At 37.6% G+C, this 13399-nt stretch overlaps 1 protein-coding gene across 6 annotated transcripts in view; it reads right to left on the bottom strand.

Moving 5' to 3' along the window:
* Nucleotides 1–13399, bottom strand: part of LOC127657520 (trafficking kinesin-binding protein 1-like) — a 77036-nt gene that overhangs the window by 25535 nt on the left and 38102 nt on the right. For 5 of the 6 annotated variants that reach the window (XM_052146353.1, XM_052146349.1, XM_052146351.1 and 2 more), the window contains one exon: nt 3743–3819. In XM_052146353.1, coding sequence (XP_052002313.1) covers nt 3743–3793 — 51 coding nt within the window. In that variant the 5' untranslated portion in view covers nt 3794–3819. Of the gene's footprint in view, nt 1–3742; nt 3820–4702; nt 4808–13399 lie in introns of those variants that run through there. The other variant, XM_052146352.1, reaches the window with a different exon arrangement.

Raw genomic sequence — 13399 nt, forward strand, 5'->3', positions numbered from 1 at the left:
TAAGTTGAAGGGGGCAGTTCATTTTTCACATGGGTGAAATAGGTGTTGGATAACTATTTAACAATATATATATCAATAATATATATTGATATTGGTACTGTTGGTTACAGGCGCAACAATAAAAAGCGAATGCGCAACCCACCGGGGGAGAGAGAACATAGCAATCGAAATGCAAGAGAAGCACTAAATAATTTACAAAGGAAGATAAACACAACATCCTCTTAATGAAAACCATTTATCAATCAAATACTTAACACCACCAATCACAAGAGAGATGCACACATGTGCTCAATAACGGAGAATTGAACTTAATATTAGCAACCAAATTTTCTAATAAGAGGCACACACCAAGCGTACTAAATAAGGAATGTGCAGATACTGACAGACATAATAACGATAAAAATGTAAATAAATAAAAAACCACACATTAAAAGCCATCTTATTGGTCATATATAATAACAATGCATGCAACTTTTTTAAACTCCTAGTAACTGAGAAATATGTACTTACAAATTCTTTAAAAAATCCTAAAGGAAATGGTGACCATTTACAAGACCTGTACATGCTGATTATAGCCTACTGATTCAATTCTAACCTAAAATCTGTATGATGTATCCATCATTCATTTTACCCAATCATTTTTCTGCATTAGTCATTCTAAAGCAGAGGTTCTCAACCTTTTGGAACTAAAGCCCCCCCAAGCCTCCCCTATCCATGTGGTGTGGCACCAGCGAACCTCAGTGTGAAATAGGAGCTGCTCATGTTTGGCTCCCATTTCCTGACAAAGCAAGGCAAACAAGCGTGCATTTAACGGCCATGCTTTAATGAAATTGACTATTTGCACTGCCTGTTTTAAAACTGACTCCAGAGACATTTGCTATGATTACTAGAGATTTGCGATGAATCATACAGTGGGTCCAGTTGGCTAAAGGGGCTAAATGCTGGACACAAGTGACAAGACCGCTAACCCTCCCAGTCATTGAACAGGACCCGTCTGTGCATATCCCAGCACATTTATCCCATGACTAGCCTGCATCCCGTATATACCCATCCAGAACTTCAAACAATGCCTTGCTAGTTGTGTACGCTGGAAGAGACGACAGAAAAGAATGTCCTCCTCAATATTACAATTTTTTATAAAAACTGTGCTAGCCCTGCAACATCAGTTGTCTCATCAAGCTGCAGGGTATAGTACTGGCTTTGCATGATGTTAGCTAGCAATTGCTACTTACCATCGCTTGCCATGTCAGATATGTGGTGGCTAATGGGGTCGTTCGAAAGGGGGATGTCACCAATCTGTTGTGTGAAATTCTCTCCAAACATAACTTGTCAAATATCTTTGGCAACAGGTAAGCTTAGCGCCTCTGCAATTGTGTGAGGTTTTCCTAATTTAGCAACTCATTGTGAGACGTAGTTTGATGTTTCAAGACACCTGTTAGACATTGATGTGTGTTTGCTGATGTTGCGTTTATGCTGTCCAAGGCAATACTTTTTACATTTGAGATTTTTTTAAGACATTAATTTGAAAAAATCTAAGGGTTTGTCTTTGAGTCTTGGGTGTTTGGTTTCTAAATGTCGCTTCAACTTGCATGGCTTCATGCTATCATTTGCCAGCAAATCTGCACATATGACGCACTGGCTCAGTGGTTCAGCATCTGTCCCAGCCACCATAAAGGCAAACTGAAGATAGCTAATGTCATACTTTCATGTTTTACACTTCTTAGGGGTTGGTGCCGACGACGCATCGTTGCCACAACTCCTTTTTGCACATGTGATGAACTTATCCATAAACTTCTTACCAATATAAAATCCGTTCGGCTGACATTCTGAGTCTGACTGAAACGTGACTGACAGCTAGATAGAAGGCAGGCTAAGCTCTGCCCCTCCCCATCAAAAAGATGTTGCAGAGGGAATGCATTGTGCATCACTGAGTATCCAAATGATTTCCTGTCTCTGTTTTTTCTAACAATTTGCAGACCCCTTCCGATCTCTCCTGCCCCGTTTTGAGAACCACTGTTCTAAAGAACAGCATGGCAACATGACTTAAATTTTGTGGGTAAAACCAGAATGTTAGGGTGTACTGACTTTTGTCATGAGCCGGTTTGTTTATACATTTGAAATTTTTTTACTAAAATTTGGTGAATCTTTGGTTGTATTTAAAAAATGGAATGTCCACAAATATTAAAACAGCAAATGATGTTTTACATGTGTACAGGGGGCATTTAAGGTATAATACATTTGCCCACCTACAAGCACACCTGGCCCCAGCCTGGCCACCCCAAGTCAAAATGGTCTAGAACCACCTGTGGCACGCAGCCCAATTTTCCTAACCGCATGTCTTTGAAAGCACAGAATGCGCATGTGCCTGGAATTATGTGCACTAATAAGTGGGACCAAAAGGTGGCAAGACTCACATTTGCACCATTGTTTTCATGAAGATGCGCTAGAAGATGTAATGCCCGGTAACCACAGCAGACTAAGGTAAAAACATCAACAGTGGATGTGCACATCAAGAACCCATGTGTGAGGACGTCTGGAGAAACCTTCATTTGCATAACTTTTGAGTCTGATGGACTATGAAGACATCTTAATGTGTCTAAATTCCTTCATGGAATGTTCCAGGTTTAAAACAAGTTAAGCTCAATCTACAGCATTTGTGGCATAATGTTGATTACCACAACATAATTTACCACTCCTCCTTTTCTTTAAAAATGCAAAAATCGAGGTTACAGTGAGGCACTTACAATGGAATTGAATGGGGGCCAATTTTATGTTAAAATACTCACTTTTTCAAATGTATAGCCACAAGACATAAAGGATATGCATGTAAAACATGACTTTAGTGTGATAAAATTGCTTACTAACCTTTTCTGTGTAAAGTTATGGCCAATTTTACAACTTTGTTACCATGATGATGTAATGTCAACAAACCCTAAAACCATAAAACGACTGTAAAATCTACAATTTAAACAACTTTACAGCTCAAATACACAAGTTTTAACAGAATAACTAAATGCAAGTGCTTTTATGAAATTATAAGCTTCACAATTCAGTTTAAACCTTTTTAAGCCACATTTACTTCCGTTATAAGTGCCTCGCTGTAACCTCAATTTCTGCTTTTTTCCCCCCCTTTTTTTTTAAAAATAGGATGAATGAGTCAAAAATAATTTTTGCAGTAATCAACATTATGCCACAAATGCTGTCGATTGAGCTTAACTTTTAATGAACTCAGAACATTCCTTTAAGAGTAACCGGTGTCTCATAGCAGTTGTGATGTGCATGCGCCAACCGCCTGTGTATGCGCGCAGTCAGATGGAGTATACTTTGACAGGCTTGTGTTCGATTGTACGCAGATGCTGTGCATTCATGTCAAAATCGAAATATGCATTGGGCTTAAAACAAAAGACAGACACTTGCTTGAGCTGTGTTCATATCCACAGTATGAGGGTCTCAGTGGCCTGGCCACATCAATATCAACAACAACATTCAACAATGAATAAAGCATCAGCCTGGATCTTGAATAAACACAACAGATATTCAATCTAGTTAAAAAAATATATACTCTCCAAAAGCACAGAGAAACATCATCCAGTGCTTTGCAGGAACGCAAGATTGCGTATAATACCTATGTAACCTTGAACTAATATGGTATATTATAAGCCCAAAATCATAGCATGTGGGACAAATAAATAAAGAACATTTATTTTAGATTACCCAGCATCCACCCACATCCACAGCTTACCTCCTCCAAAAGACGTGTCACGGCATCTATGTCATTATATGTCTTAGTCATCTGGCCCACTCGATCAGCACAAAGAACTGTGGGAACAGACAATCAACAGAAACAAATGAATAAATATGTGTTTTGATTGTAGTGCCCACTAAACATTAAATCAAAAATAGCATGTACCAGTCAATGAATAACAATAAGAACAGACAACAATTTGAAAAGCAAGGCAAAAGTTTAGAGTTTAAGGTAAAGTGACTTAAATAAAATCTGCAAACTACTGTATAAAACGGAAGCGATTATTCCGTCATATTGGTTTTATGGTTTACTGATGATTTCTCATCTTCATTACCAAGAATCTCTCATTGCGTTTGTCCCAATGGAGACCATAATGAGGCACCAAAAACCTTTCAATCATTATATTTTCTCTTTATTAACAGTTCAGCATATTTCAGCTTATTAATAGCCAAGTTGATATTCAAACCCAGCCACCTCTCTCAAGTCATATTTACCACAATATAAAATATATATATATGTGTGTATGTGTATGTATATATATATATATATATATATATATATATACACATACATACACACACACACACACACACACATAAATATACATATATACATACATACACACACACAAATAATTATACTTACGTTCTATACATTTAAATAAATAGATATTTCCAAGCACCATAAATGATCAAAAAGTAAAGTTACTGTGTGTGGAATTCCCTAAAGTCTTATTTGTAGTAACGGAGTCATTTAAGGACCAGCAAACTGCCCAGAGACTCTCCCCAGAAGGCAGATCTTGCAAAAAATGTACCATATCTTACGCATTAAACTTGACTTTTTTTATTACACAAATATCTTGCCTGTCTTATATCGACTTTACAAACCGTGCAATCAAGTGTATTGTCTGAGCATTAGCAATAACACAATAAACTGCTAAATAAATAATGCACTTACATAATTACAGCACTTCTGGTAATAGCAGGCCGTCTATGACACTAGAGAGCATGACAATGCTTTTAACTGTACAACGCGGCAGGTACTACAAAAGCTCGAAGAGATAAGTGTGGTGTTAAGGAATCAAATGCAAAGCAGATATTTCCATATGCGTCACAAAGAGTACAGAGAGAGCTGAGACTCTACCCAGCACCTGAATCCACCACCAGTTATTGACCAGACACCAGCAACACCCAGCAATAAAACCTCACAGAAAGATTCCTGAGAAACAATCATATAAACACAAGCCAGCTCAGTCATTCTGTTTTTCTTCCGATGAAACAATTAACTCAATACTATAGCACATTTCAATGTTAATATTTGATCATGGTTGAAATCATTTATTTTAGATTACACAGACACGTACTTCCTTTATAGGTTAAACATGGCTTAAGCTGAACTGTGAGTCATACTATAACAATTGCTGATAGGATACAGTTCAATGGAAAACCTAACCAACCCACCCAATACATTTCAAAGTGCAGCTATGGCGCTGATGGGGTGATATTATTCTCAAATGGATGAGTTGGCAGGAACTTAAGAACAAATGTTGCCCTGGTCACAAATGAAAAAAGAAAGAAGTCCTAAACAGATCAGCCAGCAATAAAACTCAATAAATACCAACTGTGTTAAATAATTGTAGCAAATAACAGTCCCTCCACACTGTAAAAAACATCTATAATTTTAACTGAAAAAAACATTAATTGGTTAACAGGTATACCTTGATTACCTTCACATATACAGTTAAAAATATATATAATATAAGAATACAAGTCATTTAACAGTACAGTAGAAGTCCCTGTGTGACGCGTCACATTTTATTATATTTGGGGAATAGTTATGTTTCTTCTTTTTTAAAATCAGTTATGCACATCAGTGTGTTCTGTTATTTTTATGTAGTTTAGTGAATATTTATTGCATTATATCGGTGTTACATAGGCTACCCTGATGGTGTTTTGTGTTTGTGTGAGTATCACTGTGCACTGTCTATACTGTACATGTGTATTCATTATTGCTCCTGGAAGGGCCAATTATGATGAACGTTAAGTCATTTGGCCTTTTGTAGTTACTACTGTGATAAACAATACATTTTAAAGTGAAAAACAGACTTTTATAGTCTTATAGTTATATTATACTTTAATAATATAAACGGTAGTGAACCGTTAAATATACAGGTATCAAAATGACATCCCATGAAGCTGAAACATGGTCACCGTATTTTGCTTTTTAGTACATTTCCACAGCTACCTGTATTTTACTACAAATGCAACAGATTTCTATTTATCTTTTTATTTATTTTTTACAGTGTAGCTATCCATAATTACTGTATTCAATTGTCCAGGTAAGATCAGGATAAATAACAGCTATTTAAAATGTTTTAAAAAGCTGTATTTACATACCGTGCATTTAAAACATTTTATATGGATCCAATTAAAGGACATACAATTGTTATAAACATCTCAAAAATACATAGACTAGAACAGATATGTCACACTACAGACGGGGGACATCACGTTATGCACCTCTAACAGTTCAGCGGTCATCAATCACAAATGAATTAACCTGCTTAGCAATTATTTATTTACATGGGTGAACACTAAAACTAAGTTAGACTATTAACAGCAGCTGCAGATCTAAGCTCCCAAGATGATGCTTTTCACCCTCTAACAAATTATTGTTACCCAGCCACCATGACTCTCAACTCAAGACAACAGAACAAACTAAGAGCAACTGTACACAATAACCACTATCAGCCCTGCTTCCACTGCACTCAGTTTAACAAACACACAAAGTATGTTGCCAGGCATAAAAAGCACCCACATTTGATGTTTAGTTTATAAATAAAGGTGACTTTCTGTGTCCTGAAATAACCCCCAATAAGATGTCTTTATAGGTGAGATAAGCCTGAACTGAGGGGGCTCTATGCTGGTTTCAAATTCTGAATAAAGGCAATATGCAACATAAAAGCCTAACTAAAATACTGTAAGCAAGCTCGGACCCACCTCTGCCACTAGATTCAAACTATGAAATGCAGTCAGTGCAGTCTTACACTTATATCAGAGTATAGACACATATTATAATTTTCAATTTCATATTTGTATTCTTCCCTTCTTGTTTTTAAAGTCATAATTTCACATTTAAAACATTTATTATGAAACATTACTTCTGCAATAATTTATACCAAACGCATTAATGCTGCCTCTGAGCAACATTAAACAGTCAGAAAAAAATAATATCTACATCTATTTATATATATATATATATATATATATATATATATATATATATATATATATATATATATACACTCACCTACAAAGGATTATTAGGAACACCTGTTCAATTTCTCATTAATGCAATTATCTAATCAACCAATCACATGGCAGTTGCTTCAATGCATTTAGGGGTGTGGTCCTGGTCAAGACAATCTCCTGAACTCCAAACTGAATGTCAGAATGGGAAAGAAAGGTGATTTAAGCAATTTTGAGCGTGGCATGGTTGTTGGTGCCAGACGGGCCGGTCTGAGTATTTCACAATCTGCTCAGTTACTGGGATTTTCACGCACAACCATTTCTAGGGTTTACAAAGAATGGTGTGAAAAGGAAAAACATCCAGTATGCGGCAGTCCTGTGGGCTGAAAATGCCTTGTTGATGCTAGAGGTCAGAGGAGAATGGGCCGACTGATTCAAGCTGATAGAAGAGCAACTTTGCCTGAAATAACCACTCGTTACAACCGAGGTATGCAGCAAAGCATTTGTGAAGCCACAACACGCACAACCTTGAGGCGGATGGGCTACAACAGCAGAAGACCCCACCGGTACCACTCATCTCCACTACAAATAGGAAAAAGAGGCTACAATTTGCAAGAGCTCACCAAAATTGGGCAGTTGAAGACTGGAAAAATGTTGCCTGGTCTGATGAGTCTCGATTTCTGTTGAGACATTCAGATGGTAGAGTCAGAATTTGGCGTAAACAGAATGAGAACATGGATCCATCATGCCTTGTTGCCACTGTGCAGGCTGGTGGTGGTGGTGTAATGGTGTGGGGTATGTTTCCTTGGCACACTTTAGGCCCCTTAGTGCCAATTGGGCATCGTTTAAATGCCACGGCCTACCTGAGCATTGTTTCTGACCATGTCCATCCCTTTATGGCCACCATGCACCATCCTCTGATGGCTACTTCCAGCAGGATAATGCACCATGTCACAAAGCTCGAATCATTTCAAATTGGTTTCTTGAACATGACAATGAGTTCACTGTACTAAAATGGCCCCCACAGTCACCAGATCTCAACCCAATAGAGCATCTTTGGGATGTGGTGGAACGGGAGCTTCGTGCCCTGGAGGTGCATCCCACAAATCTCCATCAACTGCAAGATGCTATCCTATCAATATGGGCCAACAGTTCTAAAGAATGCTTTCAGCACCTTGTTGAATCAATGCCACGTAGAATTAAGGCAGTTCTGAAGGCGAAAGGGGGGCAAACACAGTATTAGTATGGTGTTCCTAATAATCCTTTAGGTGAGTGTATATATGCCACCTTTGCAGTGGAAAGGCAACAAAAAGTCTTTCAAAGTCTTGAACAGACTTTGAAATTTAAAAACTCTCTACAGTAAGTGCATTACATGGTATAGATACCGTACATCTGCATTATAACACATTATATAACCATTAGATATGCTACTGATCATGTATTTTAATGCATTACACTAATGGTATAGTAATGATAGGTACTGTAATGTATTTTTAATGGTGGCTATAGTTATTACCTTCATATATTAGGGATTCTATGGACTTTATTGATAACATTCAATCTGTGCGATTTCCCGCTACATCTGTTCTTTTAGTGACTATGGATGTGGAATCACTTTATACTAATGTTTCATTTGAAGGAGGCTTTAAAGCAGCAGAGTTTTATTTAAATCAACAGTCTTGCAAGGATCCTAGCATTTTATGTTTACTTGATTTGATTAAATTGGTGCATTGGCCACATAATTATTTTCTTTTCGGATCTGATTTTTATTTACAGGTTTCTGGAGTCAGCATGGGTTCTAAAAAGGCCCCTAATTTTGCCTCTCCATTCTGCGTGTTTTTTTTGTTTTTTTTTTTTAAACAATTCTTGTAGATTCAAGAATGTAACACTTTTTTAGATTTTATTTGATTGTGGAAATGCTATATTGATTATATTTGTATCATATGGAGTGATACAGACTTGAAACAAGTCTATACCGTAAACCCAATGCCCTTAATACAGTACGTTACTACATGGGTCTTCTTACCACCCTGTTCCATTGAAGCGTTCTTTACCTATTTCTTAATTTAGCCATATCTGGAGGATCAGTAGAGGATAGGTTTAGACAAAGGTGAGGAGTGGAGTAAATCTGCTGTGAATCGTTTCAAAAACATGTCACAAAAAAATCTAGAAAAACAGAACAAGTCAATTGTTATATACAATATTCACTGTTGGCTAAGATAATAGAAGGCATTATTCAGAAACATTAGGTTTTTTTGTTTTTGAGTGTGCCTTCTGGCAAATATTGATGTGGTGATTGTCAACAATGACATTTTACTTACTAAACATACTTTCAAACACCCACATACTGGGAAGACTTTCAAAATTAGAGTAATCATTTCTTGTAAGACCGTGAATATTATTTACATGCTGGGTTGTCCTTGTGGCCTTTGTTACATTGGTAAAACCAGCAGACCCCTTAAAACTAGTATCTCTGAACATCAAAGTGCAATAAGGCATCAAGATCCCAAGAGTCTGGTAGCACAGCATTTTGCTGCTTTAAGACATTCCATTTCCGCACTTGAGTATATAGGTATAGAATCAGTGAAGTGTCCTTGTAGGGAAGGTGACATCTATCATTTACTTTGAAGGCGTGAAACCAATTGGCTTTAGACTATATACTGTCGCACCAAAAGGACTGAATGAGGAATTTGACATTCGTCCCTTTCTGACAGTTATCTGATTTCTTAAATAATTCTATGTGATACAGTGTAGATATAATCAGATAAGGGTTGTCCATTGTACAAGGACATTCATTCGAGTATTGATTGGATTTTCACCTTTAGTTAATAATTCATTGTGACTTTTACTTTGCCTCGTGTCCTGAAGGTATTATGATGGTCTCTTAACCTGATGTTTTTTTGCCTCTGGATTTTGATTGTTTATGTTTGTTATTCCAAAAGTTATGTTTGTATATTCAAAGTTTGTTATTACTTTGTTATTCCTACCTTTATTATACATATGTACTTAGGGTTTTGTTGGCTTTATATGTATATGTATATATATGTATGTGTGTGTGTGTACTGTATATACACTACTGGTCAAAAGTTCTGAAACACTTGACTGAAATGTTTCTCATGATCATAAAAATATTTTGATCTGAAGGTGTACACTTAAATGTTTGAAAAGAGTTTTGTAGAAGAAAAAAAATATTGTGCCAACATATTAATTTATTTAAATACACAACTACAATGAATTATTTTTATTTTTTTTTAATTGATGACTTTGACCAAATAATAAAGAAAAGGAGCCAATACATGCCCAACATAGAGTACATGTCTGCATATTCTATAGTCAAAGGGTGAATACTTTGAAGATGCTAAAATATAACAACGTTTTGACTTATTTTGGATTTTGTTTATTCACAACATAATTCCTGTAGTTCCATTTATGTTATTAAATAGTTTTGATGACTTTACTATTATTCAAAAATGTAAAAAAAAAAGAAGAAAAAACAAAAAAAGGTTTTAATAAAGAATGAATACGTGTTTCAAAACTTTGGACCGGTAGTGTGTGTGTGTGTATATATATATATATATATATATACACACATACATACACACACACACGCACACACACACACACACACACATATACACAGTATCTCAAAAAGTGAGTACACCTCTCACATTTTTGTAAATATTTAATTATATCTTTTCATGTGACAACACTGAAGAAATTACACTTTGCTACAATGTAAAGTAGTGAGTGTACAGCTTGTATAACAAAATAACTAAACACGCAGCCATTCATGTCTAAACCGCTGAGTACAACCCTAAGTGAAAGTGTCATTATTTCACAGCACTGCTTTAACCCTCTTGGGCATGGAGTTCACCAGAGCTTCACAGGTTGCCACTGGAGTCCTCTTCTAATCCTCTATGACGACATCACGGAGCTGGTGGATGTTAGAGACCTTGTGCTCCTCCACAGATGCTCAAAAGGGTTTAGGTCTGGAGACATGCTTGGCCAGTCCATCACCTTCACCCTCAGCTTCTTTAGCAAGCCAGTTGTCGTCTTGGAGGTGTGTTTGGGTCTTTATCATGCTGGAATACTGCCCTGCGGCCCAGTCTCCGAAGGGAGAGGATCATGCTCTGCTTCAGTATGTCACAGTTCATGTTGGCGTTCATTTGGCGTTCCCTCAATGAACTGTAGCTCCCCAGTGCCGGCAGCACTCATGCAGCCCCAGACCATGACACTTCCACCACCATGCTTGACTGTAGGCAAGACATACTTGTCTTTGTACTCCTCACCTGGTTTCTGCCACACACGCTTGATACCATCTGAACCAATTAAGTTAAGCTTGGACACATCAGACCACAGGACGTGGTTCCAGTAATCAATGTCCTTAGTCTGCTTGTCTTCAGCAAACTGTTTGCGGGCTTTCTTTTGCATCATCTTAAGAAGAGGTTTCCTTCTGGGACGACAGCCATGCAGACCAATTTGATGCAGTGTGCGGCGTATGGTCTGAGCACTGACAGGCTGACACCCCACCCCTTCAACCTCTGCAACAATGCTGGCAGCACTCATATTTCCCAAAGACAACCTCTGGATATGACGCTGAGCATGTGCACTCAAATTCTTTGGTCCACCATGGCGAGGCCTGTTCTGAGTGGAACCTGTCCAGTTAAACCGTTGTATGGTCTTGGTCACCGTGTTGCAGCTCAGTGTCAGGGTCTTGGCAATCTTCTTATAGCCTAGGCCATCTTTATGTAGAGCAACAATTATTTTTTCAGATCCTCAGAGAGTTCTTTGCCATGAGGTGCCATGTTGAACTTCCAGTGACCAGTATGAGGGAGTGTGAGAGCGATGACACCAAATTTAACATCCCCATTCAAACCTGAGACCTTGTAACACTAACGAGTCACATGACACCGGGGAGGGAAAATGGCTAATTGGGCCCAATTTGGACATTTTCACTTAGGGGTGTACTCACTTTTGTTGCCAGCGGTTTAGACATTAATGGCTGTGTGTTGAGTTATTTTGAGGGGACAGCAAATTATACAGAAATACTCAAACCTGCCCATCTGGCACCAAAAATCATGCCATGGTCCAAATCATTAAGATACAATTTTTTCCCCATTCTGGTGGTTGATGTGAACATTAACTGAAGCTCCTGACCAATATCTGAATGATTTTATACACTGCACTGCTGCCCCACTATTAACTGATTAGATAAACACATGGATGACTGTTGGTGACAGATGGGCTGGTTTGAATATTTCTGTAACTGTTGATCTCCTGGGATTTTCACACACAAAAGTGTCTAGAATTTACTCAGAATGGTGCCAAAAAATATCCAGTGACTGGCAGTTCTGCAGATGGAAATGCCAGAGAATGTCAGTTTGGACCAATCTGGCCAAAGTCCACGGTAACTCAGATAACCGCTCTGTACAATTGTAAAAATCCAAATAACTTTAGGGTTTAAACAATGTTTTCCATGATTTTTCAATGAACCATAAACAATTAATGAACATGCACCTGTGGAACAGACACTAACAGCTTACAGACAAAAAAAACTTGGGACACTAAAGAAACCTTTCTACTGACTCTGAAAAACACCAAAACGAAGATGACCAGGGTCCCTGCTCATCTGCATGAACGTGCCTTAAGCATGCTGCATGGAGGCATGAGGACTGCAGAGGACATTGCAATGTCTGTACTGTGAGAGCACTAAGACAGCGCTTCATGGAGACAGGAAGGACAGCTGATCATCCTCGCAGTGGCAAACCACATATAACAACACCTGCACAGTATTGGTACATCCTAATATCACACCTGCGGGACAGGTACAGGATGGCAACAACAACTGCCCGAGTTACAATAGGAACACACAATCCCTCCATCAGTGCTCAGACGGTCCACAATAGGCTGTTACTTTAGATATTTTTTATTATTTATATATTGGTGGCACGAGGGGGACCTAGACATTATTTGGCAGGTGGTTTTAATGTTGTGGCTGATCGGTGTATATGGGCTGAACTTTAAATGTTTTTATTGTCTGATGAAGAGCCGTCGGCTTGAAACGTCACCTTAGGTGAGAACACGATAATAAATTTTTTTATTTTCTGAGCTGTGGTGTGCTGTCTTTTTACTCTTGTTTTCTGTTGTCTATTCGGGCACCAACACCAAGTTTTTTGCCATTGGGTGTGTGTGCTTTTGTTGAAGTTTTATTACAATTATTAACGAGAACACATACGGTGTATTTTATAAGCACTATGAATGCATTATAATGCGTAAAAAATACCTTTATTATGCAGTATATATACACAGTCTTTCAGTGAAATATTACCAACTGAATGTTCTTATAAAAAAAATATAAAAAATTATTTGTAAAGCAAAAATGTTTAGATAGAAACAAATTTAAAAG

Source organism: Xyrauchen texanus, chromosome 17 (genome assembly GCF_025860055.1).
Source record: "Xyrauchen texanus isolate HMW12.3.18 chromosome 17, RBS_HiC_50CHRs, whole genome shotgun sequence".
NCBI lineage: Eukaryota > Metazoa > Chordata > Actinopteri > Cypriniformes > Catostomidae > Xyrauchen > Xyrauchen texanus.